At 35.1% G+C, this 26,029-nt stretch overlaps 2 protein-coding genes and 1 long non-coding RNA gene across 5 annotated transcripts; 1 reads left to right on the plus strand and 2 right to left on the minus strand.

Annotated features, from left to right (window-relative positions):
- On the minus strand, positions 1–1,830 carry LOC147764328 (uncharacterized). The gene is made up of 2 exons (XR_015332071.1): positions 1,374–1,830; positions 1–958 (listed from the first exon to the last, which is right to left on the minus strand). It is a non-coding gene; the product is annotated as an uncharacterized LOC147764328 (long non-coding RNA).
- LOC106164721 (D-aspartate oxidase) lies at positions 775–5,397 on the plus strand. Its single transcript, XM_013542726.2, has 9 exons — positions 775–962; positions 1,829–1,940; positions 2,229–2,314; positions 2,771–2,836; positions 3,014–3,068; positions 3,718–3,887; positions 4,135–4,252; positions 4,445–4,543; positions 5,022–5,397. Exons 1-9 carry the CDS (start codon positions 775–777, stop codon positions 5,130–5,132), a joined length of 1,005 nt encoding a protein of 334 aa, XP_013398180.2. The 3' UTR covers positions 5,133–5,397.
- On the minus strand, positions 5,363–26,006 carry LOC106164718 (rapamycin-insensitive companion of mTOR). 3 transcript variants are annotated; one of them, XM_013542723.2, is made up of 37 exons: positions 25,863–26,006; positions 25,729–25,773; positions 24,971–25,130; positions 24,590–24,721; positions 23,962–24,152; positions 23,081–23,253; positions 22,412–22,479; positions 21,906–21,944; positions 21,105–21,172; positions 20,743–20,825; positions 20,472–20,559; positions 20,206–20,296; positions 19,887–19,953; positions 19,653–19,733; positions 19,338–19,438; positions 18,859–19,033; positions 18,469–18,570; positions 17,722–17,768; positions 16,226–16,361; positions 15,954–16,013; positions 15,457–15,605; positions 15,145–15,271; positions 14,469–14,633; positions 14,010–14,165; positions 13,687–13,793; positions 13,307–13,394; positions 13,002–13,094; positions 12,600–12,706; positions 12,115–12,358; positions 10,873–11,909; positions 10,320–10,482; positions 9,989–10,088; positions 9,623–9,778; positions 9,089–9,244; positions 8,505–8,628; positions 8,018–8,156; positions 5,363–7,548 (listed from the first exon to the last, which is right to left on the minus strand). In XM_013542723.2, exons 1-37 carry the CDS (start codon positions 25,921–25,923, stop codon positions 7,462–7,464), a joined length of 5,166 nt encoding a protein of 1,721 aa, XP_013398177.2. In that variant the 5' UTR covers positions 25,924–26,006; the 3' UTR covers positions 5,363–7,461. The 3 variants fall into 3 exon arrangements, with proteins under 3 accessions (XP_013398177.2, XP_013398175.2, XP_013398176.2); XM_013542721.2 differs by having other exon boundaries at positions 17,614–17,768; XM_013542722.2 differs by lacking the exon at positions 21,906–21,944 and having other exon boundaries at positions 17,614–17,768.
- Positions 26,007–26,029: the final 23 nt, after the last annotated feature.

Here is a 26,029-nt window from a genome sequence, read left to right on the forward strand (position 1 = left end):
TGCTGCAGTGCTGATGGAGGGCAGCCATTGTAGTTCATGACAGGCTTCTAGAAATAAGGAGTACTTCATTGTGCTTTTTTAATTCCCCATGCCCCCTTTAGTCCACAGCAGCATACCTGGGGCCTATACCTGCTATACAACCATACAGGTAGGCCTAGAGACCTTAAGTAACGGTTTGATGTTAAAGTGTGTTATTAAAGAAAGTACAAAATTTATAACTCATCATATATTTGTGATCTTCTATGAAATTTGAGAAGTTATTTAGGCCTATATCTGTGTGCGTGTTTGAGTGTACTGTGAGTGATTGACAGAGGGGTATATGCAAAACTTACATAACATAGTCTTGTAGGCCATAAGTGCCTTTGCACCTGGTCCTGATGTTTAAACTTTAATCAATAACAATTGTGTGTTTTTTCTTTTACAAATATTAGATAAGTATAAGCCCGATATATTCCCAAACACAAAATGAAATTGTAATGCTGAACAAAAATCGCAAGCATGCACCTTAATTGGCCCACGTACGGAACAATCTTGTTCGGAAAGAACAGAAATAATACAGTAACTGTTCTCCCACCCATCGCGATGACACCAGAGCCCATAGCTGAGGACTACCCTCTACCAGGACCGTAGATTAATTATGTGCACTCTTCTCCTACGCGACACACATATCAGTACAACGGGTAGGTAGGCCTAGCTACTGAACTGAGCACGCATCTCTGCGATTTACGACATTTACATCGTCAACGCCGCCACATTCAACCCTGTGCCGAAACCATGCCTAAAATAGCAGTTATTGGAGGCGGTGTTGTGGGAATGTCCACTGCAGTCAACGTGATCGAGTCAATCCCTGGCGCCCGAGTTACGGTGTATGCTGAACGGGTAACCCCGGACACTACCAGCGACGGTGCAGCGGGGATCTTCCGAGCTGACTGTCCGCCAGGAGTACCGGCTGAAAGGGCTAAGTGAGTAATATATAATATATAATAGAATATATAATAGCATATGTGAATCGATGGTATGACCTGTGGTGATTCAAATACGCTAAAAACCTATTAAATACATGGCCTGATGGTTTCAGGGACAGTGTGGGGTGACTCGGACGTTTCGTGGACAGTCGTACTCAGACTGTTATCCAAGGCCTGTAATGTAACATGAGATAAAGATCCTATACTGAAGAAAAGTTATGCCCCTTTAGTCACTGGAAACTCACTTCTCATTAGTATTAATTATTCTGTGGATTAATTTGTGATTAATAATAATAATGAATAATCCTATTTACTTGTACTTGGAACGTGGTTTTGTGTGTTTGATGGTCTCAGTTTTAAATTGTGTGTAACACAAACGGTAGGACTTAAAGTGAATACTGTACTTACAAGTACACATGCAGGCACAGGTCAGTGCCCATGCAGATGGCTGCTAGCACACGAAGAGGTCAGAGAGGTGGGGTAAAACCCAGTTTATCCAACAAGTAAACAAAACATCGTCACTATCAATGGTTGCATGGCGAGAGGCAATATTGGTCGTGACCTGATTCGACCAGAATTATCAACGAACTCAACGCACATCTTCCTCGGAGTTCAACCCCCTTGCTCGTGCCTTTTAAAATATCTCGCGTCGATCGAATTCGACATGGCGAGGGAGCCATTTATGATCGAATGTTAATAAAAATTGGAAAAATAAATGTACGAACAATTAAAAAGAAACAAAAAGCCATGCAATGCTTTTTTAATTTTCAGATTTTCTTTCATATGAAAGAGTGTTTTTTTCAATTATTATCTATCACAAAGCTTTTAGTCGTGGTGGCTCTTTGAAACTTATTTTCTGGCAGGGAATGGTTGGCTCTTTCCTTTCAACACTATGGGTCAATCGCCTACTCAGCAGAAGCAGCAAAAGCTGGAATTTCTCCGCTATCCGGGTACGATATTTACACTTCAGAGCAGGTAAGTCTCTCTCTCTCTCTCTCTCTCTCTCTCTCTCTCGTAATTTTCAAAATTTATCAGGGTTCGAACAAAAAACCTTTAACAATGCATCAAATCAATCTTTTACCTTCTCGGGTTCTGGTGTCATTTTTTAAAATGAACAGAGGCGTTTAAGTCACTGGTGCAAAATAAATTAGTACATATTATCAATTATATAAGTATATTGTACATGAAACGCATGTATGAAGGACACGTTATACATACGTTTGCTTATAATGTGCATATCAAATATACGCTAATACTTTTCAGCCTGGTTCAATGTTGAGCCTTGATGTTATATTTCAATATCGGTCGGTGACAAAAGAAGAACTGGCAAAGTTACCCATGAATTTCAGGTAGTACAACAGTAGTTTGATGTCACTGTAAATGCATGATTTGAATTTGCTGGTATTAATTTTAATTTTGATAATAGAGTAGAGAAATAAAATTTAACTGACTCATCACATTTATGTTAAATATTTTCTTTTTCAAAGGTCACTTTTTATGTGATGAATTAATACGCGCACAAATGTGAAGTCGTCCCATTCATTTTGATATGGACCTTATTTTCGTTATAGTACAAGCCTACGAGTAGTTAACCTATTTTGTTGTACACATTATTATTATTATTATTATTATTATTATTATTATTATTATTATTATTATTATTATTATGTTTTTAGAAAAAAATATAGGGAATGATTTTAACTTGGTTAATTTTTATTTCATTAATAAAAACCCAACGTCAAACATTGCCTTAAACGGGGATGGAGGGCAAACGATAATGTCCATTTTTGATTCTATTTTTTTAGGTCTGGTTATTTCATGTCGACAGTTTACGTGGAATGTCAACTGTATCTACCCTGGCTTATGAAAAGGTATTTTGTCCATGCCTACTACATTGTACGACAATTAGTAAACATTATTCAGAAGAATATATATATATATCTAGAATTTGGCTGCAACATTTGAAATATTTGTGATGCAAATTTTAAAGATTGCTGTAAATATTGTCCTCATGACTAGTGTTAAAATATCGTCTTTTATTTCTTGAGGTTTACTTCTCATGGAGGACGCATACTCAAACAACGAGTACAGAATCTTGATCAGGTAAACCGTTAAAACTTTTATCCGTAAGCACGTTGAAATGGGTATAAACTATAAAATTAACAATAGAACAAAAAGTGCTATAGATCTTCATGGATTTTACAACATAACCATGACATCACGAAACACGAATTAGTTTTTTGAATAATTTTGAATCATTTTGAATAAACTGCTTTCAGCACCATTTTAGTACACACACACACGTATGTAAGTGTTTGTACCAAAAGTGTGTATTATGCCGTTTATTACAAAAAAAGAAACAAGGTGGGTTGGCATTGTTCTCGGTACATCTGTTCTCCGCCGGATCCGGTTTATTGTATACCACGTCCGCACGATCGCACAAAGGGCAACTTATTTGGATTCAATTAACGTATACTTCTCTACTTTTCTCATAGCAAAACTTTTACATGCAATTTTGTCTTTGGAAACGACAGGGTATGGATATGGCTATAATGCGAGAGAGAATGTATACCTGTCAGAAACATAGGTGTCCAAGGAGACATACCCGATAGCAAGCATTCCTCTAAACTTACCTTTTATCTGGTCACAAATTCCCTAGTTTGGGCCACTTAACATAAATAAAGCAAACATTTGACCCAGACACTGATTCCAACGAGCAAACATTTCCAAAACTCCGTGTCTTCTCATTCAGTTCGTAGGTGAATACGATGTGGTCGTGAACTGTGCTGGGGGTGGGAACAAGACCCTCCTCCCAGACCCTGCCGTGTACGGAATGCGGGGACAGCTGATTCGAGTCCGAGCACCGTGGGTGAAGCAGTTCTGTTATGCAAATAAGGGGGACCTCGGATATATTATTCCTAAGTAAAAGGGCATTTTCTTCATCTGTTTATATATTCTTATTCGATTTCGGGTAGTCCTACGTGGGAATATCTTGCTTTTTTCCTTGGAATATAGAGTTTCAAATATTATGTTGAAAATAGCTTCCCTTTTTGTATGCATAAATATATCATTACAAGTAATTAAAAGAATAGTTTAAAGAAAGGTACACTTTTAAGTAAGGCTTTTGGACAGATTCATGTCAATTAATGTTGCCAATATTTTGTGTTAGCACTTCTAACGTAGTTCTTGGAGGAACAAGGCAGAGGGATAACTATAACTTAGTGCCAAATGAGGATGACAAGAAAATGATATGGGAAAAGTGTTGCAAATTGCTACCGTCTCTCAAGGTAAGTTTTACATAGATGTTGAATGTTATGTCAGTTTATGTAATATCGCAAGTCTTTCATTTCATCGACTCCCTTATCATTTTTGTGATCAATTGAAATATGGCATCTGCTGATATCATGGCTTATCAGTATAATAAGAAGAAAAGTGCCTATTTTTTTCTTTTTTTAATCGACCTTTCTTTCACATTTCAGTCGTCAGAATGGTTGTACGACTGGGTGGGAGTACGGCCTTTTCGAGAACCACTGCGCCTTGAAACAGAAACTCGAATTGTTGGAGGCAAAGTTCAAAAGGTAGAATAATAGCGGTCGTTTTATGACTTAACACAAATTGTGTAGATTGTCAGTAAAAAAAAAAAAAAAAAAAAAAAAAAAAAAAAAAAAAAAAACCAAGGGGAATCCCATTTCGACTTCTTAATAGTGAATGTTGTCCGCATGTTGGCAAATGCCTCTGAAATATTCCATATGTGCTCTAGGCTTAGAGCTCCCGTTTCTTTAACTTTCGAACTTTAGGGCATGGAGATCAGTGAATATATATATATATATATATATATATATATATATATATATATATATATATATATATATATATATATATATATGTTGTTTTATAGTAGACAGCAAAGGTAAGCACCATTTAAGCATTTTGGTGCAAATTACAAGTTGCGCGTGCTTATGTGGAAGTACGACTAACTTTACACCATGTCTCACAGGTTTGTGCAAAACCATTTTGTGCAAACTAATCAGCAATTTTATTTATTTTTTCTTGCAGGTGGTGCACAACTACGGTCACGGTTCAGACGGGGTGGCCATGAGCTGGGGGACTGCCGTCAAAGCTACCGAACTTGTAAGACAAATACTAGACACCTCATCAAAATTATAAATTTCTACCACACTCAATGGGTTGGCATTTTTCTTATTGGCAAAAAGGGGAGACCATTTTCGATTGTAGGAAGTGATAAATGAAACATGAACTAAAGGAGGAGTGGCAATGCAATATACTTCAAAACTGACGGCCATTGGTAAAAATGTGTTTCACATGGGTGGAGAAACTTTTACATACAGAATCAATTAAAACAAATTTCACAATACAATTAAAGTCCTTTGCAGTGATTCATTTCAATAAAACTGACAATTTATTAGCTTTACTGATTGCCTATTTCATCAACTTAATTCACTTATACAAGCAAACACTGCCGTTATAAGACATGTTTATCAAGTTAGCTTTTTACTTAATGCTCGAGAATCGATGTTCAATAAAATAACAAATAATTAAAACACCCAGATATATTTTTTACTTAAAAAGGCAAAGTGTACAGTCTGTCCTTCAAATTAATAACAATATAGCACAAGTCTCAACTGACCCTGTGTCTATGTACTAAAGCTCGTTTTACGAGAATTGCGGATAATCAATTTTGGCAAGGATAAAATCAAGTCCTAACATTGACAAGTGTGAAAAACATCATGAAATTCAATGGTAAGATGCTACAAACATTATTATCTTTTGATAGTAGTTATTCAACTTTCAAACAAAATTTATCTTTTAATAGCAGTTTATTCAACTTTTGAACAAAATCATCAGATTTACTGGTGAGTTAGTTTTTTGGTGTACTTTTTGGTTTTGGAATGAGTAAAAAAAAAATCTAATGTTGTAATATGGGGCAACAACTTTGAGGGAATTAGTTTGCCCAAAACTCCCATGTACAAAAAATTTTGCTGTTTAATAAACACCATATGGATTATCACCAGCATAACTGAGTAGCAACAAATATGTGTAAGTACACATCTACATATCAATGATGAACTATTTATAACCATCTAGTTTAATTATTTTTGTGTGGGGGGGATTCACTTGTTATTAAAAATCATTTAATTAATCACAGTAACTGTGGCTTTGAACATTTTACTCTTGTTGGCTAATATTAAAGGACTGAAGATAGGAAGAATTTACAATTTAATTTTATTGCTTTGGCACAATTATTTTGTCACAACAATGAGCATTCTACTATTCCACATAAAACAGGACTTGGATTGGCAACAGCTTACTGTTCTCATCCAAACAAAAAAAGCTCACATTTTGTATATTTCAGATAATCAATGTCTCATAAACATCTAGAGTTGGGGTGGGGGGAGAGGTGACCAGTATTGGTGTTAGTTTATCACATCTGCTTAATGTAGCTGAAATCACTAATACAAAAAGAAAGCTATGATCAGTAACAATATGTCCTGTGTATTACTTCTCAGAATCACAGCATATACTATCTTGCAGCCACAGTGAACTACACTAGGGCTATAAATAAATATCAGGGATGGATCCAGAGCTATCTTCTGACTGTCTTCCAAACCATCTTCGTTGATCCATCCTCCATTTTTGACCGTCTTCCAACAGAAAAAAAAGATACCGGTCATTGTAAACTTGAAAATCTGACTGTCTTTCAGAAGACCCAGAAGACCGCCTCAATCCACTCCTGTATATATTCCCATCACAGAGAAGTACTTGAATCTTGAAATGCGGCACTAAATGTGCCAAATTGTGTGCATACTGGGGTCCAGATTAAATCTACTCATCTAAATAATACAACAACATGAAGGACACTGAACATCATGTAAGTTAAAAATATCACAGGTAAACATGTCTTCTTGAGCCTCTTCATTTACTGATTATTCAACTTCAAATTCTGCATTATTTGAATTCAGTCTCACTGCTGCATAGCGATAACATAACAGCTTACAAATGATTTTGGTCAGCATATTTGATATCTTTGTCAATCTAACTATTCATCTGACCTTTTATATCGTTGTGTTCAAATGAATGACCACTGGCTACATTAATTTGATTGCTGACTGTTACATTCAAGGTGACAAAGCAAATTCTTGCTGGTCAATGTATTTAATTGCTCCCATTTGAGTTCAACACCACCCATCATCTTCCTTATTCAGTAATGTACATGCAATCCACGTAAATGGTTGCTTTGCTGTATTCTGTGTCTATCAATTCTACAATGTTCTAAATAAATCTCAAACTTTTTCATAATCTCTCTTATAATTGTGGAGGACATTTTCTCCAACCACTTTGGATTCAGTTCTTTCCGTTCTTTCCTGGTTTCAAGGAAATTCAGTGTTTGGTCTGCCTCCTACTATTCCAGCTTTAACTTTAAAATATGGCCATAGCTGATCTTGTAACTGATAATTTCCTACCCTCTCCTTTGAGATCACTGTTCTTCCACTTCAACTGTGCTAGGAATAACTGGTTTCACATCTTCGTTCAAGTTCAAAATGACCTGGGGTTCTTCAAACATCTTTCAAAGATAAAATATATTTGCTCAGTTAAAAATATATATTCATTTTTCACACATTCTCCATACCCCTGTGTTAGTGGTACTGTGCATTTAGCAGATTTAAACTGGATCATTTTACAAAATCTTTCAAGATTCAATTTCTTAAGCAAGTGTGGAAGCACCATTCAAAATATATAATGTTCACACACACATTTATATATATAAGTGTAAATAAACATCTTAGTTCACAAAAAGTGAGGGGGTAAGATGCTACAAAAACTATTACCTCATGAAAGTAGTTTATTCATCTTTTGAAAAGTCAACTTATGACTTCGTTTTTGGGTGTACTTTTTAGTTTTAAAGTGAGTATAAGAGACACATGTTACATCCTGTTTTTAATTGTAAGAGATAAAAGATAAAAGCTTATGCATAAGGTGCATTAAAAGTTACTTAGCATTGTTCACTATATGTGTTACATTGCCACTTTTACCTTGTCAAATGTCATGTCTTGGAATAACTCTTGGATAAATCTCCTGGACGGCAGGCGGAAGTTATAGTGGCCCAACAGGTAGCACACCTCAGAGTACAAACACAGATCTTGGAATGCATTGGGGAATTTTTGCTTCAGGCTGTGAAAAAGAAAGCGGAACAATTATTGTGTAGGCTACAAACTTTTGCTCCAGGTTGCCAAAGTACACTGAAGCTCTTTAGAAATGAGTGAGGTACAAAAGGGCTGTGCAAAAGTTAGTGAAACTCTTCAGAATAGCCATCTTCGCAAAGCAAAATGTCATTACTATCGTTATGGCCCATTGTAAGTCCTTATTTTTAACCTGCTGTGTTTGTGCAACCAACATATTTCTTGGAAGTCATAAGCTTCAGGGTATTGATGATAACTTAACAAGTGGATAAATATAAAAGACAATAAAGTGTCATCATATGAAAATTTTGAGGAGGAGTTTTATCGACTGTGTTCATACTTAAGTAGGTTCTGTTCTGATGCTTTCACTCCAACAGAGCTACTTAGGTTTATGATAAACTTGAGTATTTCCTGCCGAATCATGGACCGACCAGAGACACTGTCTTCAGAGAGCCTGGGACCAGCTGTGCAGGACAGAAAATAAAAGCTGTTGTCAAAATATAGTATACACCATAGTTGCTAGTGCTACAAAACTTAACTTTATTAAACCTTCTTTTTTAAAAAAACAAAAATATCTAGTATAGGTATTACACATTTAAAATAACATCGAAAAATATTAACATTTTAGAATAACTGTGACAAAACTTCACCATTTATAAAACCTTCTTTAAAAAGCAACACCATCTAAAATAGATATACCACATTTACAATTACTTAAAAAAATTACATTTAAAATAACTATTAAAAGGTATTATTTTTAACTGATACAATAGGGTGACCTTGCACATTTTTGTCTAGTTTACTTATTATTTCAAATTCATCACATGCACTTCTGTGGCTTTTTGTAAACAAATATACGATCTGAATAATTACCAGGTAATTACTAAAATGTTGGAAGAAGATAGACAAGATGACTTTACCAACCTATTTCACTCCCTGCATCACTGCTGACACTGCCCACTGTGGTACCATCTGTGTAGCTGCCATCTTTGGAAGGAAGACGCAGCAAGGTGGTACCACCAACAGATAACTGAGAGTCATCAGCGCCCTCTATTTCACCTGCCTCATCCTCACATTCTTCTGAAATATTTAAAATGTGCACAGCTTTTATTAAGTCTCATATTCTTAGTCTTCTTTTTTATCTTTATTCAATGAAAAGTAACATAATTACTTTCTTTTTTCCAATACTGAAATATGGACATGCATTCAGATTCAGATTGCTGTGGTATATCTTGTCTCCAATTCTAAAGACATGTATAAACATGGGTCACTCCCTTCTTTAATGACCACACCCCTTCCAAAGATCACACAGCATATGCACCAACAAATTATTTCCTGTACAGACAAATGAACATATTCTTTGTCATCTGCCAATAAGATTTTTTCATATATATATATATATATATATATACTGTTTTTTAATTAAATAAATGGTCATTTTATGGAAGAAAAACTCACCACTGGTCACTTCCACTACACAGACTGTGATCTTCTGTTCCACTGGTTTCCTGACCCTGTAGCAGCCAAAACAAGACTCCAGGCTGTGGTGCTCTAAGCCATCCATTTGTGCTACATGGGACACCTGGGATGCACTACGGGAATGAGTGCCTGAATCTAGAAATAGGCAGCATGATCCTCATACAAACAGGCAGAGAGACAGATGAACAGTATGCAGAAGTAATGTTGAAATAATGCTCATTGGGTTTAAGTCGATTCTGATCTTTAATGTAAAAAGAGCTATCACTTTTTTCTTTTCATGAAGGGTGAAGACGCATATGATGGAAAAACACAGCATCTATGTTATTCTGAATTAAGTTGTATTACCTGAATTCCAGTCCACTGATGAGTAGGTTTCCCCAGTGGAATCTGTAGTGGTGCTGGTAAATGTGTAGGTTTGAGACCTTTGGTCTTCACCTTCTGACACCTACAGTAATAATGTAACAGATGCTTGAAATCATTTCACAAAATGCATTATTTTGGTCATATATACATTTATATATATATAGTCACTGTAAATATATTCTCTCAATCACGGTAAACAGTTAATCAATTCAAAACCTTTTAAAAGATATGCATGAAGTAGCTATGTCAGACCAAGATTTGGCTATTCAAAAATGTGTAATACCAAGGTTGTCTGAGTCCCAATTTTGATTACCTGAAATATCATGCTGATATCTACAGGAAGACAAAGCCCTATAAACTGTGCTGCCCCAGTCACAGACATCTTCCCAGAAGAATTTGAAGGTCTCCTAGACAAAGGTCTTGGCAAGGAATTGGTCGGACTAGGAACATTTTGCAAAGATATAAAACTCTGATATCTGGAAATGTAAAAAATAAATAATGATAATAATAATAATAATAATAATATATTCCATTATAAAATACAAGACAGGGCCTTCAATCAAACTTGGAAAATGCATTATATCAACTTTCAAAGACACAAAACAAATTTAAATCAGTTACCTTTTGAGAATATTCTAATATGGTATTGTGAAAAACATGTCTGACACTTAGTTTGTCATCAAAATTCAACATAATGGCAGTTTTTTTTCCAACTCATTCCTAATAGCATACACAGTAAACATGTTTGACTCTTAAAACCAGTTTGATTTTTTTTAAATTTTTGATCCTTTTGATATCAGGAGAAACCTTTTATAAAACAGAAACAAATGTGTTGATGGACACATCAGAAATACACATATAATTACCTTGATTGCGGTAAGCTTCTGAAATCTAGACTCAATGATAATGGCAGTCCCGGCTCGGGCTCTACCAGAGATGAAGCTCCCAGGCTTATCACATCAGAGTCTTCTCCAGAACTGAGAGTCCTCTGCCTCTGTAAAGTTCTAAGTGCCAGGTAACCCTGAGCATTGCGACTAGTCGTATAAATTGCGTTGGGATCTTGGGCTTCAATTTTCCCATCTACTGTTCTGATTGTTTGCATAACAGGACTCTTAAACCTACGCTGAAGACTAGGTGTCCTGCGCAAATTGAACTGTTTGCGGTACATATCTGAAGGATGAATATTTTTCTCAACATCAATGAATTTGTTGTTCATGGAGGACTCACTTGCTATAGGACTTAGATCATGGCGTAGGGAGTCGAGGAGCGTCACTTTGTGACCCGAATCAAAAGACTCCACTCCACTCGTAGTAGTGTCAGTATTAAAACTGTCCGATCTACTCTTACTGGCCTGGGACTGAGTACTGTCATTGCTGTAGCTCCTTTCATCCCTTAGACTAGAACTGTGTGACCTCCCAGAGGGTGACACATCCAGAGACTTGGACCTCTCTGTGCTTGCCAGACTAGAACTGCGAATTTTAGAAATCATGCGGTCGCGTAGTCTCCGCCTTGCATGTTCCTGAAGAGTTTGTGCTCGCCTCAAGGGAGAAATCGGAGTGACTGGTGAGGGACCAATCTCAAACTTAGCCACCCTCTGTTTACTCTCCTGGTCTGAAGAATCTGATGCACTCCTCCCGTGTGAAATAGTTAAAGACTGGTTAACTGACTGCTGACCTGGTTCCATAGTAGAGAAAACGCTACCAGTATCTTTTTCTTTGCCATCCTCAAGTGTCACGCTCCCATTCACTCTAGCAGTAACTCCTTGATCACTGTGGCTGGTGCCACTCCTGGGTTTCTCCACCTCTGGTCGCATTGATCCTTCACTGTGCGACTTGGGTCTTGGTGGGGGTACTGCTATTTCTATAACATCTCTTTCCTGGGATTCTTCTCGAGTTTCGAGCACCTGGCAAGATACACAGAAACTCATCAATAGATTGGCAATGTAAAATGTTCTGCATATTTTAAAGCATTTGACCTGCAAATTCAAATTTAATCATGTTACAATAAAGATTGTAGCACATATTCTCAACCTGATGTAGCTATTTAACAGATTATGCTTAATGAAAATGAGAGTACATGAATGATTGAAAATGCAAAACTTCCCCCACCTGCTGTAGATTAGAAGGTGTTTTGGGATGCTCTCTCTCCTCACTAAATTGACTGATACTGCTGGTGTATGATATTGCATCCGAGGTCTCCTCCCCCACAGTGTCTGATGCCAGCGCATCCTCCTCTTCTATCACTGGCCACAGGTCATGGCGATTGTGGCGAACGGACTCCCAGCCATACTCGTGGAGCAGGTCAGATCCTGCCCTTGAACTAGCCACCAAACACAACACATAATAAGCAGTGCTGAAAGAAAAAGGACACATTTAGTAATACATTGTTAATTTCTCCATGTCAACTATCTTACTTTTTAATGTCAAATATGAGCCCTTTTACAGATTCTATTTCCTAAACATTACCATTTCACCTTAGAACACCTCTCACTTCTCAACTCCAAATTACTTGTACTAAGTTAATTTTCAGCCTGTAATCTAGTTTCCAGGTCTTAGTATTAGGACCACCCATGGCATCAGATCACTCCATTTACCCCCTCACTGAGAACACCCCACACTCCTCAGCTAGTTTAATCAACTCTGGCACCAGATTCTCCCTCTCCAGCATCTGCAGGCCCCAGGCAGAAGAGCCTATCTGGCCCTGAAATACATTGGGACACTGTTAACAAAACCTGACTAAGCTGTAAGTTCAATGGACTACTCTTTACATTCATGTATGTTTGTTAAACAAGATGGAATCTAACAAACATCTCTCTAAATTAACTGGTCGATGGCTGCTCAAACATTCACCATTTCAGAATATTTTCCCTTCTTTGCCTGTTTGGTAAACAGAATTGCATCAAACATTTAAAATATAAAATAATAAGTTTATGAGTGCTCCAATATTCACCATTTTCTCTTTTTTTTCAAACTGATAAAAGAACACAGATTCTTACCACTGCCCACATTGCTGCTTTTAATTTCAGAACATCTTCATCTGTTCTCAACTCCTGATACTTTATGCTGTCTACATATTCTTGCAGATAATCCTGAAAAAATGGTAAAGAATTTATCAGAAAAACATCTGAGAACTAGGTAACAGAATTGTCAAGTTGATACAAGTTCTCACTGAGACACAAAATTACAGAAGCCAATGTACCTGATGACCTGTACTTTGAATAATTATGTTATGTACAAGTGCTACCACCAAACCAGAGATCAAGATAAAAGATTCTCTCTGCACATGAAAGAAACAACACACCTGTTTTTCAATAAGTTCATAACCTTCTTTATGCTGAACTAGTTGCCCATATAGATGGATTGGAACATACACGTCCTTCTTGATTTTTCTAAAAGGAACAGCAAAAGCTACTTGACACACATTTATAAAAAGGTCTCATTTAAACCATAAAACAAAATATTGAGGAGAAAAAGCGTATCTGAAAAACAAGTTTTAGTTCCTTTCTTCCAACCATTAATGCTAATCATTTGTCCAATGTTAAACAAACTGTAAAAAATCGCTAACCAATAGTGCAATTCAATTCTCCAGGGTAAACAAACTGTAAAAAAATCAGTATGTTCTAATAATATTTTTTCATCTACATAGCAAACAAATGTTATTTCTTTTAAAACTCTTATTACCGTCTAGACGATCTTCTGGTATAAGATCCATCATAATTCTTTTCATATGTTGTGAGGGCTTGGTTCAGGTGGTCTTCAACAATGTGGACATATCGCATGTTAAAAGTCTGAAAGAGAGAAGATGAATATTGAGAACAATAATAAAATTAAACTATCCTATCTAAGTCCATTAACTTAACAAAATGTTTCAAACAAATGTTTTCCTTAAAAGTCTACCTCACTCATTTAACCAAATTGTATCCTTCAATGTTTGTATTGTTCTAAGTAAAAATATGCATGTTAAACTAACAAGACTGATGTGAATCTCAGTATCTCTTCAATACCTTGTGCCACTTTTGTAGTTCATGGTCCAAGAAGTTGGCATCTATAAGAAACTTTAAACCACTGGGTTGTGACAGAAATCTGGCTAATAGAAGTGAGCCTTTCTCACCCATGTGTAGAAAGGATGGCCGCATTTTGATCAATGCCAAAAGATTAACCTGAAAGCAAAAATCAAAACCTTTTATTAATGACTTTTTAAAGGGAGTGATCAAGTAACGTTTTAATTTCTACATTATTGTTTGGATCAATTTTCCTTTTTAAATTTAATCATTTTTTCACGTTGTATTGTAAAGTCTACTAAACAAATTTGGATTTTAGACTCAATAATAATAATAATTATTATTTTGTGAGCATTCATCAAACATCCCCCCCAAACTCTCCACACACCCATACATCAGTCAAATCTCTGTATAGCAGTATAATTCATTATAATTCTATTTTCTCAGAACAAACAAATATACCTCATCTTCACAAGCCTCATCTAATACACTGAGTGCCTCCAGGGCCACCTTCTTGTCCTGGTCATACATCTGTGTGACCAGCATGTCAGTGCCCCAGGTGCTGAAGAATGGGATCTTAGCACGTAACAACACACGCATGAAGGAGGCTGTGTAATATCTGGCATTCTGAAAACAATAGCAGGGTTTAGTTCATGTGTATGGCTGTCAGAGAGAAGATTTTCATCATGTGTGTTATGTTGTAGGAATAAATAATTTTTTCAATCAACAGCTGATGTTGACATCGTTTACCTCCAATATTTAGGAATAATATCCCTTGAATACAGGCCATTTACTTGGACAGTCTCAATCCCTGATGAAGATGCTCTTGACAGAGATCAAAATATTGGAGGTAAACACTGTTATGTTAGCATGGGCTGAAAAAAATTACTTAATTCTTACATAATTTTTTTCAAATTGTCGGCATTCACTGGTATCATGAAGGAACTGCCTGAATATCTTTTTAAACCAACTTTAAACAGTTTTCAAAGACGTAACTAAAAACTAGAGGAAAAGTATGGCAATTATACTGCCTCTTCATAATGGCAATATTTACTACTTGGTTAATGTTAAAAATACATATGAATGTAGGGGAAATATCTCCTTGCTTTTAAGCATGATGTTTTGAAAATGTACTTACATCCGAGGTTGCTGTTAGGGCTTTGGACAGAATTATCCTGGTCATCCCATCTCTTGAGTAATCTAGGCTTGACACTACAAGTTTGATGTACACGTCATGGCTTGTCACTGTCACCAAGTCAAGTAAACTGAAAAACAAAGGGTGTTAATTCTGAGCATGACGACAATCTACAATAGCAAACTGTACACACAAAAAGTGTTATAGCCTTTCAGCACTCCCAATAAATACTAGCAACAAATCTTTTATTTTTATTAGATTGTTTTAAAACAGTCACTGTAATGGATCATTTACTAGGAAATAATTTATAATCACCAGCTGAGTATTCCAGTTTTTTCCAAAGCTTTTTCACCACGCAATGTATAGGAAAGTCTGCCAATGAAAAGGAAGTAGTCATGGGAAAGAGTGTTGGCCATACGTGATGGACTGAACAGAGCCTCTGGAGGGGCTTTCTCGGCACGTATCTGAATGAAGAATAGCATTATTTAGCCACAGGACTGAAAGATTGAATTCAGTACAGAACAATGCAATGGAACACAAAAATATAACCTACTGGACATTACTGATGACATTATGAATGGACTGAGCAAAAAGAAAGTGTTTTATCATGACAATCAGAGCTGTAATTGTATTTAATGTAACTGTCATCTAAAAATGTTAATAAAAGTCAGTTAAACTGCCAGGTTTAGCAACTGAACAACTGCATGTTAAACGATAAATATAATCTAATGTTAAGGAACTAAACGGTTTCTGTCATACTATGCAACTAACAGATTCCCTAGTTTTCATGTTGTGATGTATTTCTGAAGTACCTGTGACAAACATCTGGCAATGTCCTCCAGCCACTCCTCTAGCAATTTGTTGCCCTCAGTCTGAAAAAAAAAGGTCCCAACATCAAGCCACACAACAATTCATTAATCTTTAACATATAATTTCAATCATAGCTATAATAAATTAACATATTTTGCCTGCATTACAAAAATGACTGTCACTTTGACAGTGATAGAGGAATATCATTGATATCAAATTCTAAGTATAAAGAACAGACAATGTATTTCCGTTCTAGCTACAATGTTTCACAAACCTCATCACAGTCCAGCAGAAAGTCCACCAGATGGCAGCCTATGACAGAATATTTCTTTGCTTCTGGAGCAGTGACCTCTATATTTGAGAACAGTTTGGTGGTAGGTTTGAAGAAGTACACTATTCTTCTTATGAATCTGAAGAAATAAGTTCACATTGTGTTTTTTAAGCAAAAGAATCAACAGTGGTCAAAATATTCAAAGTTTATCTCATTAATTAAAAATTATATTTTGAATACATTTTTAATTTTTTTATTTCCTGTTTAAAACAATAGTTATTAGATCATGCTTTGATTTCAGTATCATATAAAAATATATATTTTTTCTTTTACTTTTAATAATTCAATTAAAGTTAAAGGTGAGTAAAATGCAAAAAGAAACATGCTTCCCATATTACCACTCACTTCAAATTATCACTTAAACCACTATAAACCCAAACCATACAAACACTTCTGAAACAATCAGGTTCAACCAAGAACCCTGAATAAGCATGTTAGTCAGTGTGTTTAACTGCTATCTATAATATCAATTCATCCACTTGTAAACCATACAAAGCAAAGCAGCATACGGATTGCTAAATTGCTTCTTGAAATCATAAAACTTTGACTATTAGAAGTGTGCTGCTTATTTAAATGCAGTGATACAAACCTGTGTGTCTTAGCCTGCACTTTCACTAAAACTTTCAACTCAAATCAGGGGTTCTAGGGGTTATGACAAGATTGCTAGCATATTTACCTCTGCCAACAAAGGAGGTTTTTTTTTTTCCTTCAGCAATGGCCCGTCTGTTTATTAGTTTATTAACGTTAGAGAATTAGATGTCTCAAAGTATTCTTTGCACATTTTCAGTTGATAAAATTTAAAAGATACAGTCACTCAGAAAGGAAAGAAGTGACTACAATTCTAACTGAATTCTTTTTTAAAGAGTTTTTAAATGCCATTTTCCATGGCAGAGGTCTTATCTTTCTTCTTTTGCCTTAAAATGTATCAATTGCCATTCAAAATTGCCATTGGCTTCGTTAAAGCTTGTGATATTGAGCAAAACATGAAAAAGACAAAAAAGTATTGAAATATTAAGAAAAAATGGGACAGAGCAAAAGTCATCACCTAACTAGTAATAAAAAGTCCTGTAGTTATCAATTAGGAAAAGCTAGCAAGTCACAGCACAGACTGTTTAAACACAGGTAAAATTACATACCCTGTAAAGCAAGCTGCTGTCCAAAATGCAAGTTCCCCTCAATGAAAAAAAAACCTCACTCACTGGTTAATAATATTACCTGTGCCACGTAAGTGCTTTCTCTGTGTCTACTGTTTCTATAAAGAGACTTGGGAGGTTGGTTAGGGGATCTGAAGCTAGGCACACAACTATGAGGACAAATAAAACGCATAATACCTGTATTTTCCAACGTGTTTCTTTGATTCTTTCAAGGACAGCTTTTGGAGAAAGCCATCAAACTGTGAATAATCCATATTTGGAAAATCCTGAGGAGGAAGCACATACCTGAGGTTGGTCTGGTCATCTAATTTCTTCAGTGCTTCATCTGGCCACTGCATGGAAATCAGAAAATTTAATATCATAAAAATCACAGCCCAGCCCAAAGAAAAACCTCAGAAATTGCTCTAAGGTAATGGAAATGATAATGATTTATTTTACATGTGTGCTTGCAACCACTGTTTGGCATTTAAACACCTCATGTTCCAAATCATTCTCAATCAACACAGATTTACTGGAATTACTCACCTATTTATAGCTTTATCTATGCTGTATGTACTTATTCTTCTATCCACACATCCATTAAACTATCATATATATCAAAATTTAAGCCAACTTGAACATTACAAGACAAAAAAGCTGAAAGAAAGGCATTTACACCTACAAAACAGTAACAGTGACAAAGCATACTACTGTAAAACTGTTTACAGTGATATACTCAATGCAAACAGGACCTCAAATAACTCCATATTAATCCATAAAGAGAATGAACTAGTAATAGAAATACCCCACTAAAACTTTGTTTGGTGCATTTCAAGAAACTGCATTTATGTTCCCTGTTTTGTCGATCAAAATGATTCTGGAAAAGTGTGGTGTGAGAGTCACAATTGTTTCATGTTTGATAACAGCTATCACTTCACTAACCTGCGTCTGGTTGATGGACATATATGTAACTGTAAATTATTTTTAAAAATTGGAGATTTACTTTATAGTTATATTTCTTTGCAAAGGAAAGGGTCTATCATGACTTATTACCTTGAGAATGGCTCCTATGAGATCCCAGTTCCATGAAAAGTTGTCTTTAGTTGCCAGCACACAGCTGTCTCTGATGCCTTGACTAATTGTATCCTCCGTATCCTAAACAGAAAGAAAGTCTAAGTTACAATTAGTTATTACTCTAAAAAATTCCCTTGACTGCTATTCTGTCAAGTAAAGAAAGGAGAATCATTTCAAAGTTGTGGACTTTTTTTCAACCATCTTGGAATTCTGATGTTTTTCTTATTCCTTATCTTGTTTTCCTTATGATTTTTTTTTATCTTATGGATCTTTAAAAAAATGATCTTGGTTTTGTAAAAATCAAATCAAACCAAATTGCATTATAGTGTATAAAGTTTTAATGAATCTCTTTAAAAGCCCTTGAAATACCTTAGATAAATACTGCATGAGCTTCTCCTTATTGAGTCTGAGAGGTCTGTTGCTGTCATCTGGGGCCCCCACAGTGTGCTGGACTAGTTGATCTAAGTACAAACTACAGGGCACTGGACCACGCTTCTTCATGGCATGGAATCTATCCAAACAATTCACAGCCATACTGGCTTGCCTGTAATAGAACATGGAATAAAATTGATGTACTGAATAGCCTGCACATATTAAGATTATAACAAGAAAGTGGAATGTAAAGATGATTTTGTTGAAGTTGCAAGATGACATGGCTACCATCTTGGCTGAGAAGGTAGTAACCACTTTTGGATAAGCTTTTATTGTAAGGATTTGGTTTTTATTTTTGCAGGATAAAAATATGACTGTGGGGCATTTTCAAATACATGCATATTAGCTTTAAATGAGGAATCGAAGTATTTTAATTGGGAACATATTATAATCTATGATTAATGTAATATACTTACTGTCTTTCTTTAGCAGATACTTTGAAAGATGCAGCAAGTGATATGAGAGTGGGCAGGCAGTGGCTATATTCACTACACTCATAAGGTAGCAGGGTGTTGGCCTAAAAAAAGAAATCAATATGTTACTACTGAACTAAACTTAAACTGGAAAGATCAAATATACAACAATAATTTTATAAAAATAATGGATATTCTACTGATATAAATCATCACAATTGTATTGCTTCATCTGTAACATTTCTACATTTTTCAGTGTTCAGAAAACAAGATATTTTGCTAAGACATATAACTCATTAACACGAAAGTAATAATCACCAAATGGAGTAATTCTCCCAGTAGTATTGTGGCCCTGACTGAGATTTTTCTTTCGCTAGTAGTGATCACTTCTACTATAGCCTGGAAAAAAAACTTCCTATTAATAGCGTGCTTAAGACTAAAGAATAACTAAATTTACATTTTAAGAAATCAGAAGCTATATCTGAATATTGATTAAAAAGTTAAAACACTTCTATGTTTGTTTTGTTTTAAACATAAGACATAAGCACTAACCTCTAATACTCCTGCACTGATTAAAGCTGACAGAATAACTGCCATATGACACTCCACTAGATTTGTTCTAAAAGGAAAAAGTATAAACAATATATAATTAATAAGTCAGGACTAATATGGATCCATATCAAATATCTACCCTTACTATGTAAAAACATTTGGAACTTTAATCTTTTAAGCTGAATATGATAAACAGATCTGAAGTGGAATGTTACAAAATAAATAAATAAATAAATAAATAAATAAATAAATAAATAAATAAATAAACTGGCTTGTTTAAAAACTAAGCTATGGTTAAACCAGAATAATGCAGATATACCTAATTTTAGAAGTGTGTTGTAAAACAGCTCTCCCTTCTTTTGCTACAAAGCCTTCTGTTAGCTTCCAGGAGTCTCTCATCTCTGAGGGATCTGAAAGAATTTACAAAAACAACCTTCGTCTCAAAGTTGAATTTTAATAACAGAATAACATTCAAAGGTTGATCGATTTGGAAAAGAACCATACACAAATAAAAAAATGAATGCAGTATTAATCCACTGCCACTTATTTATAAAACAGTCAAAAAATGTATTAAAACATACTCACCAACACTGAGCAATGCATCTACAAAACATTCAGTCCAAGCAGGAACTGTTAATTGAAAGACATCAAATAAAATGTCCAGTATTCCAAGCTGGAAGAGGAAAAGGGTTTTATGTAAAAGCTTGAGCACTTTGATAAAAATATAAATACTCCACACATGAAGATTGAGGTTGAACCATCAAATTCTTATGCCGTTTTCAGATTATTCACAGTAAAAAAATATATATTTTGATAATATCCACAAGACGAAAAAAAAATTAGTACTTTCACTCACCCTAATTTTCTTTTTAGGTAAATATAAAACTCCAATCAATGACTGTAACCCTGATCCATCTGGATTGCACAACCGAATTAACCCTGAAGTTTAGATTCAAATAAAAATTCATATGTAAAAAAAAACTTTTTTGTTCATAATCTTAGGAATACTGGCTGTATCCATCATTTGATTATCTCTGTATTTTATCAAATTCAGTAAGTGTTGCTTTGTTGGTAGTTCATCAAAATAAAGTGTAGCCAATACAAAACAGTGTATACATGGAGAAAAACCACTTAAATATCGTGCAATACATGAATGCCTATTCAATAGTTCATGACAGGAAAACAAGAAGATCAGCAAATGCAATCTTGTTTACTTACCTGGCCAAGAACGCATGATAGTAGCTATTGCCATCTTACTGGCTTCAAATCTTTTGTCTCTTTCATCACTGCATTAAAAACAAATATTGGTATTTTATGAGAGAAATAGCAAATTTGATATCAAAGTTGGAAATATGACCTATTAAGCTTCAAACATTAATGAAAAAGGCTATAGTCATACCACATTTAACAAATAAAGTTTCAAGTCAAAAAACTCAATTACTGAATGTTTTATCTTTATGAGGTGGGTCAGTTTTTGTCTGCTGCTGGAAAAACTCAGATCTGTTACACTTATTAAACAGCTTTATGGAACGACATATTTTCGAATAATTTCAATCACTCCATTTAAAGCTGCAACCTTTTTTGTTTATTCACGAGGAAGACAACAAAGGTAAAATAGATCCAGTATACTAAGTATTGGGATTGGCAAATTCTGTGTAATTTTTGCAGAACTCAAACATAATTTTTTAAGGTGGGGAGAAGGGGTTTATGCGCACTCTTAATTTAAAAGTGTTTTAGCTGTTGTTTATGAGAAACAATGTAATATTGACATCAGTTTTCTGGAAAAAAGCATCAAACCCACAAAGGAATAGGTAGTAACATTTTCCAGCTGGAACAGAATAATCAAATTCTGTATTTTATTTTTTCAGAAGAGTAAGCTTTTTTCTTGATTTTGAAGATTTGCAAAGCCTCAACCCCAATAAGGCTAATAAAAAAAGATCTGCAAATTGAACAAAGGTAATGCACTAACACTCCTCTTATCAGCAAAGAAGCAAAGCTCTTAAGCTGCGTTAAGTTTACCTCTTCTCTTTATTTAATTTTTTGGCTTTTCCTTGGATTCTAAAATGAGTCGTTTAAAACAATTACATTTCATCCACACATAAAATTAAATGTAGAATCATTTCAGGATAAATCAATCCAGTTTTAGCAACATCTATGATTACTAACATGTTGTTAATTTACCAACCAGAGAAAAGCACTTGTTCAGTAGTTGAAAAATGCCTGTCTTCTTTCCAAGCACACCCCCAATATATAAAGGACCAAAATGTCATGACATGATAAAGAGTATCTTATACTTGTAAAATATATACTCATGACTTTGGAGCTGGCTTCTCTACATTCCATATAAAATGATAATAATTCAAAGCTTCATTGTACAATTATTATACCTACTAAAGAATCTCAAGTTTTCATAAAACAATTAAAATGTAAATCAAAATGCACAGCTTAAAAAACCTTTATATTAGAATGGAAATACATGCCATGTCATTCAACCTGAATAGCAACATGGGTGGAATTCAGCTCACCTTGAACTCTGATCAGAACATTCTGTGCCATATCTAAAGTGGCAGTCAGTAAATGGTGCCAGAATTTGCTGAAATATATGAACATATATAAAAATTATATTTATTTTGTCCCAAACATCTGTATTTTAAAAATTATGTTCTGGAGAAATATATCCTGGGATAAAAGAATATGCATTATGGAAGGGTAAACAAAGATATCTCTCTTGCTATGGATGTATAACATGATAAAGACAACGCAAAAAAGCAGCTACATCAGGATACAGGTATCATACAGTTTATGTTAAGCCCATGATAAGATAACATGGGCGTTATTGGCAGCTTAACTTGTACTATTCATTGCATTCAATCAAAACTTGGCCAAACTAACATTTACAAATACAGTGTTGGATTTCCTATACATTTCAATGACAAATTGATAACCCATGTTAACAATAAATGCCACTCTAGTACCAAATATCTTGGCCAAACTAACATTTACAAATACAGTGTTGGTTTTCCTATACATTTCAATGACAAATTGAAAACCCATGTCAACAATAAATGCCACTCTAATACCAAACATCTTCAGTCATTTTTTCCTCTGACTGATCACAATCTTTTAAACATTTCTATTGTAGTTGTAGGAGAAGGGTGGCAGTTCATTTAACTTGGATGTCACCTCTAACATACCTCTAAATCTATATCTGTTTTGATATAGTGCCTTGTTCTTGGATGGTTAAGCAGATACAATACTGTTGCTAGGAGTGATTCATTGACTCGTGGGAGATGATGACAGTCCAGGACATTGCGTAGTATGGTGCTTATTCCACCACAATCTGACACTAACCTTGGATTTAAAATTGCTGAAATGACAGAAAGCTTTTATGAATAAAATATTCAAATAACTAGACAGCAAAGGCTGTCAATTGACATTAAACAAAAAATTATCTATAATATTTAAAGGGAGTTATTATAACTTAAGCGAGAAATCTTAAGATAGACAATAAATGAATTTTTCTGAAAATTTTAGCAATTTTCAGTATACCCTGGCAGAAAATTTTGGATAAAAGTATTAATAGAAACCCATAATTCTAAACACAATATTGTCAGTATACTCTGGCAGAAAATTTTGGTTTAAGTATTAAGAGAAACTCATGATTTTAAACACAATATTGTCACTTCAAATTTTGTTTAAAAACAGCCTGACAAGGCTTACTTGCCCACCAAGAGTGCACAGGTCTCTGACCTTGCCAGTACATAACCAGTAGGTTAATTTTAAGAAACAAATGTCCATTGAAACCCTGACATGGAAACAGACAGCACACAATATTAAAACAGACATCTGCATGCTGTGTCAGGAAGTATACCTGATTTTCTCTCTTTTTGTCAACATGTAAAACATATAAAATTCCCCTATAAGATTAAAAACATAATAACATTTTCACATCTAAGCCAGTCTATGTATGCATCCAGCAGCCACCACAAAACATCAACTTCTGAATATGGGCTACTTGTAGGGAGTAGACAACTGTAATAAATTTTCAGACCAAAATGATTTTCTGTTTACTTACCAAGTTCACTAATAGTAGCCAGACAAGCCCTTTGTGTTTCATCATGTTCTTGAGCACCATCATTGCAGATACTTAACATCACACTGACTAGGGATGGAGGGAAACGCTCAGCACTGATCTGAACCATTTTCCTTATGAGGCGTAGTGCATGCACCCTTTCAATCTGGTTGTCTAAGCAAATATCAAGGGATCTGAAATTGGAAAAATTCTGTCAATTGCACATTAAAGAGTATTCCCTCTATTTGATTTCCTTGGTCAGTGAACTTTCTAAGACTGAAGTTTTGTTGGTTCTCCTAAAATGCACAGCAGTCAAGCCTGTTACAGATATTTAACAGTCCACTCCCATCCCTATCAAAATTTCAAGGTGGTTGAAAACTTCCAAAGATTTAAAAAGAATTCTGTTTACAGTTAAGAATGTCTGAACACGGCTACAGACCATGATGACTAAAATGTATGTAGTATTAAATTTTCACTGTATGTGTTTATAAAATTTCTCTTATGTTATGATTTTCAGACAATCATTTTCAATATGATGGGAATATTTTTGCCATCCAGAAAAAATCTATGAAAGTACACCTTAGTATAAGTCTGATATAAAACATTAGATATAAAACATTATATTACAAACCTTGCCACTAAATAATCTATATGCAGTTTCAGCATTGCATCAAGAGTTTCTTTGTCATGGATCAAGTATCTTAGGGCCCTCAGGCAAGCTGCTCTAACTTCTTTGGCTTCATGCAACAGGCCCAGCCTGAGACTGAAATGAAAGCACCAAATTGTAGCAATAAAGGTATGTGTTTATGTATACAGTACAGAAAATATAAATATATTTTAAATGTAGTCCCTGTAATATGTACCTTCAAATAGTAACACTACTGTCTATAAATATTTTACTATTTCCACCTCCAAATGATTCCTGCATATTAAAATGGAATTAAACTAATCAACTCCTTATTTGATGGATTGGAAACTGATGCTGTCGGTCATGAATGCAGTTTTCTCATACCATGTTAACACTTCTTCTTTAGAATAACTCCACTGTGGGTTAGCACCAAGTTTGACACAGAGGCGGACCAGATTATTCAGGTGTCCCAGTTTTCTTCCTTTGGATACACCTTCACGAAGCACCAAGCTGGTTAAAATATCTTTAATGTTCTTCTCGGGTGCTGCAAAAGAAAGACAATTATTAGTATTGAAATGCACAAAACTTATAAGGGCAAGGAATATAGTTATACTTTGATTTATATTGAATTTGATCAGTGCATTTGCAACAGTGCTCTAGGTAAATATTTAACACAAGTTCCTATTACATGAAAGAGTTTTTTTAAGGAAGACACCTCCAAATTCCTTGATAACTTCACACACTTCAATTTCAGACTTCAGTGGAAAGAATTTGTCATGTCTAAATAAACACTGAGGTAATAGTACAGTCATATAAGGCAGAATCTATATGTTACATGCAGATGTTGGAATTAAAATGCCTCAAACACCTGGGTCGATTTTCGACAAATGGACCTCGGACTCAGCTGTCCAAAACATCCGTCAAATTACAAAGGAAAAGAGGAAAAACCATGACAAGGGAAGTACTAGTAATAAAGCTTCTGATCACTTAAGTGATATATGTGTTAAATGGAAAAGACACTGCAGATTCTACGGGAGGGCTGGGACACCAACAGCATTGATTGAAACGGTTTTATCGAGTGCGAGTATTTACAGGAAGGAGACAGCAAGACGGCAAACTCTGCAGAACCCAAGGCTACTCACCGCGATCCAAATCCAGCGGTACGCTTTCTTCTTGTTCATACCGACCTGAAAATGAATGCAAAATCAGTAATGTAATCGCATATTTCATGATCTAGCTCCAGATCAAATCGATTGTAAAATGAAATGGGACCTACTTCGGTAACTTCTGCCACGAAAACTCCGGCCCGGGCCTGAGCGATAAGGGAAAGCCGCCATTTTACATTGTCAACACGCATGCCCTTAGGCATCCGGCTAATTTGTCTTGCAAAGGCATTTAAGCCCACTGAAATAAAAATCAGATAGATGTTAAGTTAAAATTTTC

Source organism: Lingula anatina, chromosome 1, assembly GCF_051362555.1.
Source record: "Lingula anatina isolate TDL-2025a chromosome 1, LinAna3.0, whole genome shotgun sequence".
NCBI lineage: Eukaryota > Metazoa > Brachiopoda > Lingulata > Lingulida > Lingulidae > Lingula > Lingula anatina.